Below are 18218 nucleotides of genomic sequence, written 5' to 3' on the forward strand. Positions count from 1 at the left end.
AAACCCGTTTTATTTTTCCATTGACGCCAAATCTAAAACAGTATTGGAGGGATTGCTATCCATATTCTAAGATTTGTTCTTGGGATCGTCGAGGAAAAAGGAAACGTGGCAGTCACCGTCGGACCATCTGAATCCTACCATTGAATTGAAAGTTGGACCTACCTAATCCTACACAAAAACACCCTATGAAGCTTTAGTGTTCCTTGAGATTGGCTATGGGCCTCTACTATCCATCTTGGGTTGAGGGTGAATGCCTCCTTCCAAAGGGCCTGAGTGGCCTGTAAGTGAGACAGCACTTTGAGAGAGAGAGACAACTTAAGGGACATCATTTTCCAGCGTCCACTATCCAGCTATTGTAACTCTTGCAATTCCTGCTCTGAGGGCTTAAGTATTCACCGGTTGAGTGTCCTACTGCTATGCAGCACAACATGAAATTACCATACCAAAGCTATACAATTAACAATTAGAAAGAGGATCCTAATTCAGTACAAACATAACTCATCCAATAAAGGAAATTTAAGCTAGGCAACTTTTAACAACCAAAAGTAGTTCTGCTCACAAAGTCTGTATTCTGTCATACAACAAACGCCAACAAAATGGAAAGGTAGACAGATCCCCTCTCTTCTCTCCTTAATCATATGGAATTTGAATATATGCAGCATCGCAGACAAAAGGGATGTCAGCATACATACCAGCAAGAGCACAACGTATGCTCTCCAAAACTGTGAAAAGATAAGCAAATGCCACGGCTGTCCAAAAGTGCATCCCCACTTTACCCCAGTAGAAAGCAAGTGGCATCCAGCGGCTCACAGTCCCTATCACCTGCAATGCAATCTCCAACAACATACCCATCACCACATGAAATCTGAAGAAGTGAGGCCATTCCTTTCTTCTCACAATTCCAAGATATGCTACAAAAAAGTATGCCATCAAGAACCAGCTTGGCAACCGCCCAATGGCTCCAAGAAATGGGTACGTTAAGAATTCAAAGTCTTCCAAGAAGGGGTGCAGGTGATATGCTGTCTCAGCATACATCCATGTCTCATGAAGAGGCATTAAGTAGGGGAGGCATGCCAGTGTCCTCCACCACCATCTTGGCTTCTTGGTCATTGGAGGGAAACGGAAACTGTATGGAACATCCTTGGATGCCTGAGGAGTCATACGAGATTTGTGTCGCCTTGGTAACAAGGGGATTGTGCGTAGAAGGCTACCCTGATCCCCGCTTAAAAGTTGGGTTGATGCAGCTGAGAGGTGCAAGAGTGGCTTACCTTCAATTAAGAATAAAAAATTTAGAAGCACAAAATTGAGAAGCTCTAGAGCATTAGATCATCATCTGGATGAGTAATGATATAGGCTACAAAGAATATAAAACAATGGTGTTCATGTGCCTATAGTCAACCAGGAATTACCCTCTTGATGAGATCCCCGTGAACTTATGCTTGAGAAGGTGGCTTTGGCAGGCAAACAAGGACTGCATGTGAAAAATGAGCCACTAGCTGTGGTGGTCTTAGACAACCTGGAACTCATAAAATCACGCCCAGAGGGCATTGTGCACCCGTTTAGTATCATGGTGAAGTACCTGTTCAATAACCAATATCATAAGATGAGATGAGAGTTTGAAAAATAGTCTAAATAGATTATAGGTGGAATAGAATAGAAGAAACCATTTGCAAGAAGTAATCCTGACTCTAGTAAGCATGCAGCCATTAATAAAATATGCCCTTCAGTGCCAACTATACCGAATTTCTAATAATAGACCACAAAGTGTTTAAAGAAGGAAGTATTCCCCTATAAGAAGAACATCACATAAACATTAAGAAGACCAATGAGAAAGGCAATCTATCTGATCAAATTATACAGCAAGGTCAACAAGCACACCCACACCCACACCCACACCCACACCCACGGCTTCCCTGATTGCTTTCTGGCCATTTTCTTCCCAGAGTAAGACTACTAGCAAGCTCTGCACGCCTCAAGGAAACAATAGCCTCAAAAGTCTAACTGCTTTGAGAAAGATCCAAGAAACATGGTTCAACTATAGCAAAGTGCTTACAATCCACATCATAAACAGATGAAGTCAACATTTTGATAAAAACAAATTTTGCACCAACTACGTACATCATCAGTTTCTAAGCTTTTTTAATACTGAAATTGGTTCACAACTACTAACTTCTGGGCCAATGGCTAACACATCAAAAACCATGCGCTTCCAATGATCTATTTACCATCAATGACACCCAGCAATACTGATTTAAGTGATACTAAATTGCTGATCAAGAATACCAATCTGCAACAACTTTTTCTTTTGTTAATAAAATTCTGTATTACCTAACCGAATAAAAAAAAAAAAAAAGGGCAAGAATGGCACATTCATGCTATATATGATGAAGGGAATTGGCCAGACCAGTATAATGACACATCAAGCAAACCACACTGCCCTTTCTTTTTTCCCTTCTGTTTTCACTTTCATGGCATAGTAACTTCTTAAGCTTGATTGTCAGCATATCTAGGCTATCTAGCTCAATTTTTTTATTTATTTATTTTTTAAATTTTATTTTTATTGATAAGTAATAGGAATCATATTCATCATGAAGAGAAAGCGAAAACAGCAAATACAAGGTGTTCATGATGATGAACACAAGAAACAGCAACAAAAAACAACAAAGATATGAAAAGCAAGTTAAGGGGCAATTCTAAGGGAAGTAAGAAACTCCAAAGTAGAAGAACAATTTGAAGAACCCCAGCACCTAGCCCAATCAAAAAGAGTACTCTGGCATAGAGCTTGTAATTGAACAAGCGATTTCTCTTTAGCCTCAAAAGAGCACCGATTTCTTTCTATCCAAACAACCCGCATCAAACAGCCAAGAACCATATTCCATATGTCCGAAGAAAATTTCCCCAAAATAATAATATGCATCCCAAGTTCTCTCTGTTTTTACCAATAATTTAACTTAAAAAAAAAAAAAAAACTCTTTTCATCTTTCCCTCCCTCATTAGTGAAGTGATTATGTGATATACATTCTGGCAACAGAGCAATTTGTCATCAGGAAAGCTAACAGTAGCATCAAATAACCCCAAAAGATAAGGTTCCATAGCGATAACTCTTTCTTCCTTTGCCACATTCTCCACCATTTCAACCTATGCTTAGATTGCATAACAAAAAATGTATTCAAAAATTTCATTTCATGCTGTTCTTATCCAACTTATGTATTAGGTAGGTTCCAACCTCTTAAATCACAACTTATACCCAGCTCAATTCTTTTTTGTTAAAAAGTCCCACTTGCTATATAGAAGGTTATAATGAAATGTCAAGAAAAAGATCCAAGATACAGGGTAACATTTCCAAACACTAAATATAGGCAAATGCCCCAATTTGTTACCGAGGAAGACAACATTAATATCACCAAACTAAACTAGAACCACAAAAAACCATAACTGTACAGAAATTAAAACAAAAACAAACAAAACCCAGTTTCGTTTTTAATAATAAACGTAACAATTACCTAGAATATGAGCTCCACGAACTCAAGCTCCTTGCAGTTCTACTCTGAAGTCATTGTTGGTTTCATCGTCTTGGTTCCAGTAAGAGCCCTATCTCTCTGTCCTTCTATACTCTCACTACTTAAATCTGAAATTATGTTATCCATTTCCAATGGGCTCAGGCTCGTATCTTACTAAAGCCCAATGGGCCCAAATTGAGCTATCCAGGCCCAAATCGATTACCAGCGTCGGCTTTTAGTACAAAACAAGTACAGAAAAAAAAAAAAAAAAAGGAGTCGAACGCGTAGTGCGCACTCCACGTGGTGGAGAAGAAAGCAACGAACAATTGCACCATTTTTTTTTTTTCGGATAAAAAAAAATAAAAAGACAAAGAAAACTAAAAAAGTGAAAATGAAAATTAAAAAAAGCAAAACGTAATACGTGGCACAATTCCCCAAGCCTCTCTCTCTCTCTCTCTCACTCATTTGATTCACTTCACAAATTTCACATTTTCACACACATCTCTCTTTCTCTTTCTCTCTCTCACCCCTTCCCCCTCAACTCCGTCATAACGATCGGCGCCACCACCCTTTCTGCCACGAAACCCCTCGACGCCGTCGTATTCACACCGTCTATATATTAATCACCTTTTTTTTCTTTTTTCTCTAAAGCCCTAAGCTGAAACGGTGCGTTTCATTTCTCTCCTATAATTTGTGCTAATTTTGGTGCTCACAAATATCGCTATCGAAAAACCGATTCTCCACCACTTCGAAGAAACCACCACGGTATTTATTTCTATTTCTATTTAAAATTTTTTTTTTACTCCTGAGAATTTTCGTTGCAATTTATTAGGGATTTTTTTAAATGATTTATTTATGGTATTAATTTTAATTAATTAAAAGCATATATTAAGAGAGATATTTATCTGTTTGTATTTATGTTTTTGTTAATTTAATATTTTTTTAAATGATTTTTGTATTTGAAGGTATTTGAATGGATTGACTTGTTTGATTTATTTGGTTTCCATATACAGTTCTTGCTGTCATCAATTTAAGAGTACTTTGTGATTTCATCTAGGGTTAGTTTTTGGGTTATAATTTTAGAATTGGAAAGTAGAGAGTGTTTTTATGGAGTTTAATAATAGTTTATAATTAAGGAAACCATCCTTGCTTTCCTTTTTTGGTGTTGGAGTAAATTTTACTTCAAACAAAGATAGCAATTAGCAAATGATTATTATGGAAAAAAAAAAAAAACAAAACAATGTGTTTGTTTTGAGTGTTGTGGTGTTTATATGCTACTATGCAAGTTGTGAGTGGTGGAGAAAAAGTGGTAGGGTCTATACCTCCGCCGCTCACAACTCGTCATGGGGCAACTTGTGGCAAAATTTGTGGTTCGAATGTAGTTTCTGACCTGCTAGAGAGTGGTTATTTGTATTTTGACATGTTCTATAAGCGAATCTGCTCTGTGTGCGTGTGCGTGTGCGTGTGCGTGTGCGTGTGCGTGTGCGTGTGCGTGTGCGTGTGCGAGCGTTTACATTACATGTGGTGTGATGGCGGTGCAGAAATTTCTGCAGGAGAAGATCATGTCACGTGTGTTGGAACAAAAAATGATTGTGCTGAAATAATTATTAGTTAAAAATTTGTTATCATGTTCTAGGTTCAATTATGAGATTTTCTAGACAAGAATTTCTGTTTAATTATGACTGAAATGTAGTGTGGAACTGACTCCTGTGAGATTTTTGTTGCGCATGAAGATTAGAAAGTTCTGAGAAATTGGAGCGCTTTATTTTCTTTTGTTTAGTTATATGTTTCTTGCTAAGATTATGTTCTTTGTGTCTTTGGAGTTTTTACATGGACTTTCATTGACATGCCTTCAAATTATGTGCTATTTTGAAACCGTAAAGGATTGAATGATTACTTAAAAGATAAATAAATAAATAAATATATGAAGAAGTGAACAATCAGTATATGTGAATGGAATGATTGGCTCCCCCACCCCCAGTAAATCTGTTGTTCTCAATTTGCTTTACATATCATAGATGCAATTAAATTGTATGTACGAAATAATGGTTTTAGATTGGTTATTTGCTCAATTCGTTTTTTGAATTGTTTTTGCTTGTCGGTTATTGGGAATTGCTCATTCTATGAGTTATATTTGTCCTTTCCTTTTCTATGTATGAACTAACACTTTAATACTGTGCTTAGAGCTTTGGGTTCGAGTCAGTTTTGATTATTTATATATCCTATACCGTTTTAGCAATTCAAGTTATTTTTGGTTTTGTGTGTTTTTCAGGCTGAACTGTTGAAGCAGTGTTTCAGCCTCTAGTGAGAGAATGGTTTAAAGGCAGGTTTTAAATTTTCTCGTACTGTACCTTTTATCTAATATATTAGATTGCTTTTTGATTATGGAATGTTGAATTTAAGTCTCGTTTGATATTGAAATTTTTCTGCAAAACAGGATAAAGTTGTATTCCATTTGGTACTTAGTGCTTCCTTTCGCTGTTCGAAGCTTTTGCAATAAACTGTTGAGTGATCATGGGATCAGCTTGTTGTGTTGCTGCAAGGGATAAAACCATTCCCCTCAGAGCTGGAGGTGAATCTTTGCATAGAAATGCCATACATTCACCATCATGGAGCCGCCGGTGGGATAGTAGAGGGCGTGTGGCTGGTGAGAATCCATCATATCAAGTGTCCAATGGAATCAGCCAGAATGTTAGCATGGAATTAAAAGGGTCCTTAGGTTCTGACAGGGGTAATTTGTCTGATGGGGGAAGCCCATTGGAGAATTCTGGAACACCTGCTTCTTTAAAGTCCCCAGCTCATGAAGGAGTGGATGTGAATCTGATGACTCCACATTCAGGTAAATCATTGCAATATATTATATATAGTTAGCCTGCAAAACATGTTTGAATGCATCATAGTGAGGATTTCTAGAAGTAATTATTCTTTCTTCATAGAAAATTACTCTCAACCTTTTCTCCTACTTTATTATTTGTTTGGGTTATTTAAGCCATTTTATTTTGGAAAACCAGCTCTTAATGCATTGAATTTCTCATGGCCTTTGACAAGCAAGTAATGCTTTTCAACTGAAAATATTATTTTGTTTGCTCAAGTTGATGATGAAAAAGACACAACAATGCTATGTTGGTTGGGTCTTGGTAGGAAAATTTGGTTGTGCTGTAACCTACCCATCTGATGGGAGAACCATTTGTTTTAAAATTTATTTTAAGTTGATACTTTCTTCAACTAATAATTATCTTAGGTGCTTCTATTTAGACAGAAGAACTTGTCTAAAGTTAAATGTATTTATTATAGAAAATAACAGACACTAGAATATAGTCTATCTGTCTATGTTAAAATTTGACATTTGTTTCTGCACACAAAGCATAATTTTTCCATGTTATACTTTCCTTTCTTGTCTGTATCAGTAAGCTATCTGTCTAGCTCTTCCCTGCCTCCAACTTTTTGCTTCTTTTTTTTTTTTTTTTTTTTTTTTTTTGGGGGGTGGGGGGATCATTGGACATATGTAACACCTTTTGGATTTTCTGAGCTGGAAACCAACATATGATACGATTCTTTGTTATCATACCTGTTGCCCATGTCTGTTATTCTGCTGTAAGAAAAGTAACAAGGGGATGATTGCATACTCTTCAAATACATGCTTTGGTTATTTATGTGCTATAGATAAAATTTGAAACAATTCCATTGTACATGCAAATTCAATTCTCCATGTAGGAATCTCAAATTCCAAAATGCTTGCTCTAGATTCTATGTTCAAACTAATCAAAATAGGTATTTAAGCAGTCAAGGTATACTGTTTTCTATTTATTTTCTTAGTGACATATTGGGGCAAAGTGCTGCAATGTTAAGACTATGGGAAGCGTTATGTGGGCAGAATTAAAAAAAGAACTTCATGGGTAAAGTAAAAACTGTCTAAACTTTGGGAGTTTCAGCAATTATTCTCATAAATGTTGAGATAAAAAATTGCTTTCACAGAATTATTTTTGATATTAACTCTCTCAGTGAATGGTAAAGATCATTTTTCTGTTCATGCTTTTGCTTTTCCTGGTAATAGTTATTTTGTGATTCTATCATTACTATTCTTTTAATATTAGACAATTAAATATTAAAAAAAGGAAAAAATGTGCATTTCACCTACCATACTTTAATTTACTACTGATCAATTTTTAAAAATGTTTGAAGTTCAAAATTTTCATATCAGTTGTTATTCTTCAATTTTGTATCATTCAAAATCTAATATGGTGCTGTAACTCTGCATATACTGGTGCATAGCCTTTAGTTTGCTTCCCCACTTCCATTTCATATTAGACTGCAAAAGTTATGTGGTTTGTGAAAATCAATTGGTTTTCAATCAGTCATTTGAAAAAGTTGAAACCTTTCTTATTGGATAATCATGATGTTTCCTACAAGTCAAAAACCTTTATCTATAAAGGAACAATATCAACTTTTTTGTTCAATAAGGTACCTAATTTTTTGGATAGAATTGATTGATATATGTATTGAAACAAACAAAAATGAAATGAAAGGCAAAACATAAATCATGTATTAACATTGACTCTCCATCCTAGAATAGTGCAAGAGTTCTTTTTGTAATGTGGGTTCCTATTTCTTAATGATATCTTCCGATATAGACAATTGGCCGCATCTTGTGAAACCAATACCTAGAAATTTTATTGATATCTTCTTATATAGCAAATTACTTTGATTCTTTTGTAATCCACGTCACTTTTGCCTTACATTGATGTTGTTCTTTGTGCTTGGTGCAGATCTATCCATGGCAAGCACTTTTTCTACAGAGGTAAGTTTGAAACAAACGTTACTAAGTTTAGTAGAAGCTTTGTAGTTTGCTTTCTATTGCTCAATCTTTTTCTTCCCTCATCCTTTAATCAATTATTATGCCTCTTCATTATCTTTTAGGTGAAGAACCATGCAGAATCACTAGAAATTGTAGATTCAGCTGCACCAAATATTCCATTTGCCATACCTTCGGCTCTCTCAACACCATCTGTTGACACTCTGCCTTCCCATACATGTCCTCTTTTTCCTACCTCGACCCCATCCAGACGGGCTCGTCGTTCACCGGGGCACCAGCTGTTGAGACAGGTCTCTGACAGTCGAATCTTGCGACTGAAATCACCAAATAACAACTCAATATCTGAAGGAAGACCATCTTTTGTACTCTCCACCTGCAGCAACGACTTAGCAACTGGATCCCAGTGTGGATCATCTGACGGCTGGTCAATGCGCACCTTTTCTGAGCTTGTGGCTTCTTCTCAAAGAGAAAGGTGGTCTTTTGACAGTGAGCACTTTGGCTCTGGCCCTGGCAAGATAAGTGGATCTAGTAGCAGGTTCTCATATTCTCCCTCTGTAGAGTTGCACACGTGTGGGGCCTGCTCAAAGCTCCTAACAGAGAGATCTTCATGGAGCAGCCATAAATTAATCATCACCAATGATATCCCAGTGGCATCTGTGCTTGTTTGTGGGCATACTTACCATTCTGAGTGCTTGGACACTATGATAGCGGAGGAGGCTGACCGATATGACCCGCCTTGTCCAATTTGTACCATTGGAGAGAAGGAAGTCTCGAAGATGTCCAAAAAGGCTTTAAAAATAGAGGCAGAGTTAAAGGCAAAGAACTATAAGATATCAAAAAACCGGGTTGTGGATAGTTACTTTGATAGTGATTGTGATGTTTTTTATCACCAAAAGGATGCTGAACATAAAGGGAAAAACCCCAAGATGGAACCCAGTTCTAGCGCAAGGAACTCGTTTGCCAAGCCTTTCTTAAGGAGGCACTTCTCTCTTGGGTCCAAGTGGAGTAGATCCTTGTCAGAGAATGATTCTACCAGGAAGAAGGGGTTTTGGGCAAGATATCGCAAAGATTGAGCTCCCAATGTAGGGATTTTGGTTTTTTCAAATGTAGCCTAGCTTTGCCAATAAATCTTAGTTTAAATATTATTTCATTTGAGGATTGTACAAGGAATTTCAGACCGAGCCCGCATGGGGATATATGGAACAGTGAATTCAATCCCCCTTGTCCCCTGTCCGGTTAGGGTAATGGGTTAATGATTTTAAGTAGGATAAAGAATTAGTACTATAGTTTTAGTTTACCCTCAGGTAAAGTACTCCTTTTCTCTCTTTTTTTCTCTATTTTTTTTTATACCCTATAAAAAAAGTACTTTTATCTTTTTTTTGCTTCTTTGCATTCCACCCATCGACCCCAAAAGTAAAGAATTACTAGTCATAGGTAGAGAGAGAAGTGAATATAAAACTTGGCTAATAAGTATTCAACCCAATTTAAGGCTCGAAAGGTTAAAAGGCACCGCCTTATCATGCAAAGGTTCTTTATATCACTCACTTTTCCGCTTCTTGCTTTCCAACTTTTCAAGTAGCACTTCAAGCAAAACTCCTATTCTTTTGTCTTAATAAAAGTGAGGCTTTTCTGAACAGAGTTACCTGTGTGGACAGTCCAACTAATAGCAGCATCCAAGAAAGGGAATTTAAGCTTTTATCCTTGCATTGACAAGCAGTCCCTCTCTACCTTTTACTATTGCCTTTGCTTGCTTCCCACGATTAACACAATTTGAAAGGTATGACAATCTGTGAGACTAGAGCTCTATCATGCATGGTCCACACGTCCCCCAAACTTAGGGTAGAGACTAGAGAAATATATGGTACAAGACTAAAGCTCTATCCAGCGGTTCAGCCTATTTAAAAAAAAAAAAAAAATAGTATCACGTTTCACAGGCCCATACAGATTTTTTTTTAAAGTCATCTCAGGCCCATATTGATATGAAGTTATGAACAGATGATCATACCCTGAATTTAGTTCAATCCTGGGCTGGTCCAAAATCAGACTAATCAAAAAAGATGGAAAGCAAAAGACGAAATGTCAGAAGTGGGATTTGAACCCACGCCCTCTCTCGAAGACCAGAACTTGAGTCTGGCGCCTTAGACCACTCGGCCATCCTGACTGTTTGTGACAAGTGGTTCAAAAATATACCACAACAATGAGGACATTTTAAAATGACTAAGGGTGGACCCGACTATAATAGAAAGACTTCAGATCTTTAATGGGTTAGCAGGGGATTTGGGTTCAAATTGCTAAACCCACTAAAAAGTTTGAATTTTACACCTAATATCATTATATTACCAGATTACCTCATCATTATTTTCATTTACACAAAAAAGGGGTACATATCAAGGAAGTCAATACCGTACCTACCAGGTTTCAAGAACCTACGATATATTTCGGATACTCAATAATAATACCGTTTCGGGTTTACCGCTATTTTATATATATATATATACACACACACACACACACACACACCAAAATCTCTAAAACCATGTTTATAAACATATAATATTTCACTTATATTATAGTAAATATAAAAATTTATCATAAAACATTACCTCAATTCAGAACAAATTATTCATAGTTTTAGACTTTAGTATCAATCAAAAGAAAAAAAAACACAATATAAAAAATAGAAAGCTTAGTTATTCATTGCATACTAAGAAAACAAATAATACTAATAAGTTAATGTAAATAAGTTACCATTATGCCCTTATAAAAATTCAAAAATTACAAAACTAAAAAAAAAAAAAAAAAAGCTTTTTTCTGTACCGGCCGGTATTGCCCGAAATTGGCCGATATAGCCGGTACGGCCGGTATTTTTTTCGGTACAATATAGAAGTGTACCGGTACTGGTGCACTGACCGGTACGGCCGATACCGGTACGATATCGACCACCCTGGTACATATAAGACTATAGCATGCTAATTTTTAGGGTGACCTTGAGGATGTCTTGGGGCCTGTTTGGTAGTGGTACACTGGTGTTTAAGTATTGTTGTTCAAAATGATATGAAAATTGTAGTTTAAAAAGTGTTGTGAAAATACGTGTTTAAAGTACTCATAGTGTACGTTTGGATGTGGATTAAAATTATAAATTATTTCACTATTCAGCTTATTTTTTATACTATTTATAGGCACTGCTGTGCTTTTTGACACTTTTTATGAGCTCCACTGTACTATTTTAATTAATTTTTACGCTTATTTATAGTACTTTTAGTAATAAATTTTCAGTTTCAGCAAAATAAGCAGTATCCAAATAGACCCATAATGCAAAAAATATGTTTGGCACCATGTTTCAAATAACATATTTCAAAATATAAAAAAACATAATTGTGTGTATGGTATATATATGTGTGTGTTTTTTTTAAAAGTAATGAAAATAATGCTATTTTATTTAAGGAGAGAGAAAAAGAAAGAAAAAAAAAGAGAGAAGGACAAAATGGTGGGCCCGTCGGAAAAAAAAGAAAGATTTCAAAATACATGTTTTAAACCCTCTAAATTGAGATCTGTAACTCAAAAATTCTTGATAAAAACACTCTTGATAAAATTAAAAAAAAAAAAAAAAAAACTACTCCTACCAAACATAATTTTCCTTTTAGGCTCCACAGTTTTACATTGAAAACTTTTGTTTGAGTTTGCATACCAAACAGGCCCTGATGATCTTAGAAGAGTAGCCACATCCTAGTAGCACGGCTTCCCACAATCAACCCATTCTTCTTCTGCCAAGGATCTTACCATTTTCAAAGGACATCTATTTTCAATTTCTATTCAAGAATTCTTACATGTTTCAATTCCCCTTAGAAACCCTGAAAAATGAACAAATGTTCTAAGATGATTCCGGCAATCACATTTTTTGTGTGAAATATTTTTCTCTTAAAGTTCTAATTATTATTATTTTTATAATTGTTACAAGTGGGGGAGTGGGAATTCATAACTTGGTTATCCTCATTTAAGAGATCATACAATGTCATTGGGGTACAATATTCTTGAAAAAATACTACTTAATTTAGTGTAACAATGTTTATTAATATTTAAATGTAGTTAAGTAGTTAAGTGTTCAATTTCTACTAAGTTGATACCCAAAAAAAAATTTCTACTAAGTTGACTCATTTGGCCTGGTTCATGGTTAGATAAAACAATCATGTTTGGGATGGATTTGGATTTAAAATTTTTTATTTTTTTTAAATCCGATAGTCACAACAAGAAAGAAGGGAGAATTTGAACATTGATTCTCCCCATAATGGAGAATCCAGCTTTTTGCCCCCCTTTTTTTTTTTTTCAAATATGAATAAGAATATAAGATAGATTTGTGAAGAAATTCTTAGTATTTAATACGGTCCACTATGTAAAATATTAAAAGTGTATGACTATTTGGGATTTGGAAAGGTTTTTTACTTCCATATTTGACTAAAAAGTTTTTTTTTAATCATTCATGTGAAAAAAAAAAAATCCCTAATAGATAAGTGGAACATAATAAATATTTTATTTTATTATGAATTTTTTTACCTTCAATTATCATGTAAGATTCACATAAATAACTTGTTATTTTTCACATTGATCCCAAACAAGTGTCGTATGGAAATAAGTGTTACGGACCCTATATAAATAGTAAAGGGAACACTGTGTGTGATGAATGGACTCTTGTAATCAACAAGTACTAGACAAGTATTCTAAATAGTCAAAAAAGTAGATTCCAGTTAGCTCAATTGGTAAAGTTTCTAATGGTTGAATAAGAGATTTGGGGTTCAATTCTAGCCTATACTAAAAACTGATTAGTTTCTTGGTCTGATGATAAAAAACTATTATCAGAAGGTTAAAACTTTCTAAAAATATAAAATAAAAAAAGAATGGATAACCATTATTATTATTCTTTTGCATTTTAGCATCTATGGTACTACAAGGACGTGTGTCTATAGTTGTAACATTGGTAGATGACCATTTTGTTGGCAAGGACAGTATTGTCCATAGAAATTCCTTCTTATCTTTTAGTTTTTTTATTTTTTTAGGGTGTAAGAAAGAAAAATGCATTAACAAAAACTAAATAGCTCGTGTACAGAAGTTGCTGCCTATCATAATACAACCCAACATTGTCATAAAATAACAACATAAATATGTTCACATTCGAACTATCAAAAGACAATAAATTATGACTAGAGCTCGATCCCTTTCTAGCCAAGAAGTCCGCACACTTATTAGCTTCACGGAAGCAATACTTCATCTTTACTTGAGCAATTTGGTTAGTTAAGGTTATGTAGTCCATGATAAGAGAAGCATCATCTAAGTTAGAATTGAAATTCCCAGAAACCCAACCAAGCACGACATTTGCATCAAGTTCTAACTTCTAACTCAACTGCCAGCAAGTTCAAGTTAATACACAATTTTAGACCAAAAGTACCAAAAGTTTCTCAAGCCTATACAAGCAAAAACAAAAACAAATAAAAACATAAAGTTCTGTCAGAAGTGGGATTTGAACCCACGCCCTCGTTAGAGGACCAGAACTTGAGTCTGGCGCCTTAGACCACTCGGCCATCCTGACGATGACGCTATTGTTTCGCAAACTTTATAGTTATAACTTTTTATTTCTTCTCTTTACGCCACACGCTTAGTTCAACATTTATCGTGTGAAACCATTGGGCTTACATGTATATTTGTAATGGTGGCAATCTTCATAAAATTCATAGATTTACTCCAATGAACAGTACTAACAGCAGTAGCTTTTAATTCGCCCAACCCCTTAACAATAATTTATTGATATTTCATATCAATTGGCCGCTGTTACCTAACTACCACAAAAAAAAAAAAAAAAGGATTGATTATAGTCATGCATCCAACAGTTGTTCTCCCCATTCTAGGAAAAAAAAAACTTCTTGGTCCGTTTATTTTTTTTATAAAAAATTTATTTTTAGGCCTAATTGTCGTCCGAACCATGATAGCTCACCCATCTCGTGAAACCTGAAATAGAACTGACCATCAACAAACAAAGAATTAAAGAAAGAAAGAATAAAATTAGCAATACTAGTACTACAAAAATTTATTCGAGTCTTATTATAATTTGCTACATAATTAGTTGTGAGTGGTGAAAAATGGATCTACTATTTTTTCTTCATTATATTGTGAGTTGTGGGTAGTGGTGAAAGTTGTGTAAATTTTTGACATCTTAGGATTTTTTTTTTTTTGGAATAAAATACACTTTTGTGCTTTGCCATGAATATCTATTGTATCTCGTGTAGCGGAAATGATTCACCTAGATACGTGCCTCGATTTAAAATTTTCCAGAATGAAATGAAAAACATTTAATAAGGTCAATGTCTTCCCAACAGTAATTTCCCTTCACCGATCGTCGCTATGCCCTACACCAATAAATTTTAGCTGTCAGATGGATTTTACTTTTACGTTTTAGAAAGTAAATTGTTGGTCTAGACCATTGATACCATCATAAAACTTCAACCTACTTTCACCTAAATCTATCTGTGGCCACGAATCAATAAACCCTTTATATTCTTAGGAAAGAAAAAAAAAAAAAAAAAACCCTTTATGTTTTATATAGTATTACCAAGTATCAAATGCTAATGCATGTACGTGCATTCGTTTGAAAACTATTGACTTCTTTCTTTTGTTTCTGAAATATTTTTAGTTGGCTACCCTCATTTGAAACCAAATTCTGCTAAGTACAGAATGGAAGACAATATTATGAATTCAGTTGTAGTTGGAGTCATTTCATGGTCAACAATATTTCTGTTAACAAGGAGGGTCTTTCATAAGCTTTCATTTGAATTCAGCAACCGAGTTGTTTCAACAATTCATGCAACTTTAGCTGTAATATTAGCCTCTCTCTCAGTTCAAGATTGGAGGTGCCCAGTTTGTCCCTTGGCTTCAAAATCTTCTCCAAAGCAGGTATTTTATCTAACATGTTTGTCATTTTATTCTTCCTAATTTATGGGGTTGTTTTTTTTGAAATCTCTTGGAATTTTTCGCACATTAGTCTGTCTTTTTCAGTTCGTAAACAAATTCTAATGTGGGAATTCTGTTTGAGAGCCTAGTTTAAATTTAGTGATTGTTGTGTTTTAGTAACTCTCATTTTGATGGTGGGAACTTGATTGTTGAGCAGATGCAAACTCTAGCAGTGACCCTTTCTTATATGATCTATGATTTGGTGTGTTCCCACTTTAACAAAAAATTCAAACTTGACAATTCAATCCACCATCTGGTCAGCATTGTTGGAATGGGAGCCGGCCTAGCCTATAACAAGGTATTAATCTTTACATTTTGATGACCTTGGGCTGATAATATATAGAGTTAATGTTGTGTTAGCATGAGCTTCGAATAAAAGGAAAGTATGTATAGTCAGGGAGAGTATGTATAGAACCATGATTTTGAGTTAGGGGGACAGAAGTATAAAATAGAAGTCATGAAAACCCAAATAAGCACCTATTTGAGTTGATTTGCGATGTTGTTTGTATTGATTTGTAGAGGGGGAGGGCAAATTTTATTTTCCTTGAGCTCAATTCGAATTAGACCCTAATATATATAGAAAAAGAGGAAAAAAAATCTGCAATTTGTGGACTAGGGGCCCCTTAGGCCCTAGTGTGGCTGTCCTTGTTTGCAGAGTAGTAATATACTAAGATTTAGGGTAAAGGCTAACTTGGAAGTTCATTAAAGAGTTATGAGTTATGATTCGACTTGTACAAAAGATTTGATTCTCAAAATTCTCAGTTAACCATGATCCAATTGTTAATCCAAAAAAGTATAGTTTTTAGGTTAAATTACTAATTTGGGTTTTCAATTGATGGGTAAAGTTTAATTTGGTCATTCAACTAAATTAGTTGTGTTATTTAATCCATCAACTATTATAATCAAGACAATTTTATCTTTGAGTCTTGTGTTCATTTAAATTACATGGAAATCAATAGTTGAAATCGAACTATTTAAAAATTTATATTTTCTGTAATAACCTTTTTCCTTGCGTTTCATTTGACATATTTGATCTTGAAATTTTAGAGAGGTTAAAGATAAAATTGACTACAGATAAAACTGGCTTGGTTTTGAAAGTTTGGGGACTAAATGGCACAATTATTCAGTATTTTTGAAGAAGAAAATTAGTAATTTCTTCTAGATTTGTTTTTTTAGGAAAGTAATTTAATCTAGATATTAATCCCTGCACAACTGTAAAAGCTTTGGATTGGGATTGCAAACTCAAACTCTGTTTTTTTGTTTTGTTTTTTAAATTTTATTAAACAAACTTTTAATTCCCCCCTTATAGGTTAGGGCCATGCTCTTCTTTAAATTTCAATTTTATTGATGTTAATTTTCTTAGAAGAAAGACAATAGCTTTATCAATTCTATTCATTGCAAAAAGTTTCTTGGACTTTTGCATACTTCAGCAAGTATTATCACACCTTTTTTTTTTTTCTATGTAGTCTGGATCAGAGTTGGTGGCTGCATTATGGGTATCTGAAATCTCCAGCCCTTTCCTCCACTTGAGAGAGCTTCTCAAAGAGCTTGGTTACAAAGATACGGACCTTAATTTGGTGGCCGATGTGAGTTCATTCTTGGGAGCCTTTACCAACTTTTCTACAGTTTGTGCTAAGAGCAAAACTTGGTTTTGCAATATTAGGATGCGATGTTCTTAATGTTGATTTTGGATTTCACATAAGGTAATCTAATCAAGGGCAGTGTAAAATTCAGTAAAGAGTTTTGTTAACGAGTATCTTTAAAGTACAAGTTAAAGAACAATAAAGTTATACACAAAAGAAAAAGAATAATAAAGTTATATACAAAAGAAAATTTCACAGTACATAACTGTATTAAATTTAACTGCCCTTAAAAAAGATAACACAGGTTGTATTTTATTAGTCAATACATTCAAATGCTTGAATTCAATTAGAGAATCTGATGTATAGTTATGCACCTAAACAAATATACCTTAGTTTTGCCCTAAAATTCCTAGTACCTTTTACATAACTCATATTTAAATGCAATCCAACTAAATACGCTAAACAAATACCGGCAAACATCACTTTTCAAATGGACTTATATACAGCATGGTCATTGGAAAGTTTGGTATTTGCGCAGATTCTGTTTGCAGTGATATTCACATTCGCGAGGATGGGTTGTGGGTCTTATATCACTTACTTGACTGTGGCTGCTAACAATCCATTTGTCATAAAGGTACGTTGCTATGTTCTATATAGAGGTAAATATAAATTTAACTCGTCTGTGAACCAACCAAAAAAAAAAAAAAAAACTCTTTAGTGAACTTGTTTTGTTTGGCTGTAACTTCCTCTAATAATTCATGTGTGTTCACTACGTTGTTTAGGCAATGGCATTGAGCTTGCTTCTGGTTAGTGCCTTCTGGTTCTACAAAATCGCTGCAATGGTGAACTACAAATTGATGAAGAGGACTAATAAAAGTGTCGCCTAAAAGCTATTTGTACCCAAAAATTTAAATGAGCTACAGCATAATATTGTGATCATCATGAAGTCAAAGTCCTCTCTATGGTTGAACTCGTCAGCCGACTGTATTGTACAAATCATTTATGTAGATGATCTTGTGTTTTGGAAAGACAATAGAATTTCATCCCATAACTCATTCTGTAATAATTACTTTGTATCATTAAACCGAAAAATCAATTAGTATTAGTAGAGGTGAAATTCGAATCCTAGATATCTTTGTATATGGTTTTTGGTTTGTATGTTTACAAGTGCATAAGTCAGCAAATCAACACGCTTGCAACAAAGGTGATCTATATTGTCATTGCTTTTATGTTTATTAGATGTAATGACCTAATTTAGTGTAAAACTCATCTACAACTAACCACAGACCTTGTAGCATACCCTACTATGGTTCTTACACACTGAGT

General features: G+C 34.7%; 3 protein-coding genes and 2 non-coding genes across 6 annotated transcripts; 2 read left to right on the top strand and 3 right to left on the bottom strand.

The window, feature by feature from the left end:
- Positions 1 to 506: 506 nt before the first annotated feature.
- On the bottom strand, positions 507 to 3611 carry LOC142622069 (protein TIC 20-I, chloroplastic). The gene is made up of 3 exons (XM_075795492.1): positions 3504 to 3611; positions 1410 to 1579; positions 507 to 1268 (listed from the first exon to the last, which is right to left on the bottom strand). The coding sequence occupies exons 2-3, from the start codon at positions 1567 to 1569 to the stop codon at positions 631 to 633; spliced, it is 798 nt and encodes a 265-aa protein (XP_075651607.1). The 5' UTR covers positions 1570 to 1579; positions 3504 to 3611; the 3' UTR covers positions 507 to 630.
- Positions 3612 to 3967: 356 nt separating this feature from the next.
- LOC142620442 (uncharacterized) lies at positions 3968 to 9610 on the top strand. The gene is made up of 5 exons (XM_075793805.1): positions 3968 to 4265; positions 5773 to 5823; positions 5938 to 6339; positions 8267 to 8298; positions 8418 to 9610. The coding sequence occupies exons 3-5, from the start codon at positions 6015 to 6017 to the stop codon at positions 9384 to 9386; spliced, it is 1326 nt and encodes a 441-aa protein (XP_075649920.1). The 5' UTR covers positions 3968 to 4265; positions 5773 to 5823; positions 5938 to 6014; the 3' UTR covers positions 9387 to 9610.
- A 780-nt stretch (positions 9611 to 10390) lies between these two features.
- TRNAL-CAA (transfer RNA leucine (anticodon CAA)) lies at positions 10391 to 10474 on the bottom strand. The gene has a single exon. It is a non-coding gene; the product is annotated as a tRNA-Leu (tRNA).
- A 3336-nt stretch (positions 10475 to 13810) lies between these two features.
- TRNAL-CAA (transfer RNA leucine (anticodon CAA)) lies at positions 13811 to 13894 on the bottom strand. Its single transcript has one exon. It is a non-coding gene; the product is annotated as a tRNA-Leu (tRNA).
- Positions 13895 to 14908: 1014 nt separating this feature from the next.
- Positions 14909 to 18020, top strand: LOC142624069 (uncharacterized). Of its 2 annotated transcripts, none has more exons than XM_075797573.1 (5): positions 14909 to 15252; positions 15467 to 15607; positions 16776 to 16895; positions 17431 to 17526; positions 17675 to 18020. In XM_075797573.1, the coding sequence occupies exons 1-5, from the start codon at positions 15034 to 15036 to the stop codon at positions 17777 to 17779; spliced, it is 681 nt and encodes a 226-aa protein (XP_075653688.1). In that variant the 5' UTR covers positions 14909 to 15033; the 3' UTR covers positions 17780 to 18020. The 2 variants fall into 2 exon arrangements, with proteins under 2 accessions (XP_075653688.1, XP_075653694.1); XM_075797579.1 differs by having other exon boundaries at positions 14953 to 15252; positions 17704 to 18020.
- The last annotated feature ends 198 nt before the right edge of the window (positions 18021 to 18218 follow it).

This window comes from Castanea sativa, chromosome 1 (genome assembly GCF_040712315.1).
Source record: "Castanea sativa cultivar Marrone di Chiusa Pesio chromosome 1, ASM4071231v1".
NCBI classification, from domain to species: domain Eukaryota; kingdom Viridiplantae; phylum Streptophyta; class Magnoliopsida; order Fagales; family Fagaceae; genus Castanea; species Castanea sativa.

Bases quoted from the DNA above. Each gene is read 5' to 3' on its own strand.
- LOC142622069 (XM_075795492.1), bottom strand. From the start codon at position 1,569: ATGATACTAAACGGGTGCACAATGCCCTCTGGGCGTGATTTTATGAGT. The intron at 1,269-1,409 runs GTAATTCCTGGT...TCTTAATTGAAG, and splicing joins ACGGGGATCTCATCAAGAGG to GTAAGCCACTCTTGCACCTC.
- LOC142620442 (XM_075793805.1), top strand. From the start codon at position 6,015: ATGGGATCAGCTTGTTGTGTTGCTGCAAGGGATAAAACCATTCCCCTC. The intron at 6,340-8,266 runs GTAAATCATTGC...TGCTTGGTGCAG, and splicing joins TCTGATGACTCCACATTCAG to ATCTATCCATGGCAAGCACT. The intron at 8,299-8,417 runs GTAAGTTTGAAA...ATTATCTTTTAG, and splicing joins CAAGCACTTTTTCTACAGAG to GTGAAGAACCATGCAGAATC.
- LOC142624069 (XM_075797573.1), top strand. From the start codon at position 15,034: ATGGAAGACAATATTATGAATTCAGTTGTAGTTGGAGTCATTTCATGG. The intron at 15,253-15,466 runs GTATTTTATCTA...ATTGTTGAGCAG, and splicing joins CAAAATCTTCTCCAAAGCAG to ATGCAAACTCTAGCAGTGAC. The intron at 15,608-16,775 runs GTATTAATCTTT...TTTTCTATGTAG, and splicing joins CCGGCCTAGCCTATAACAAG to TCTGGATCAGAGTTGGTGGC.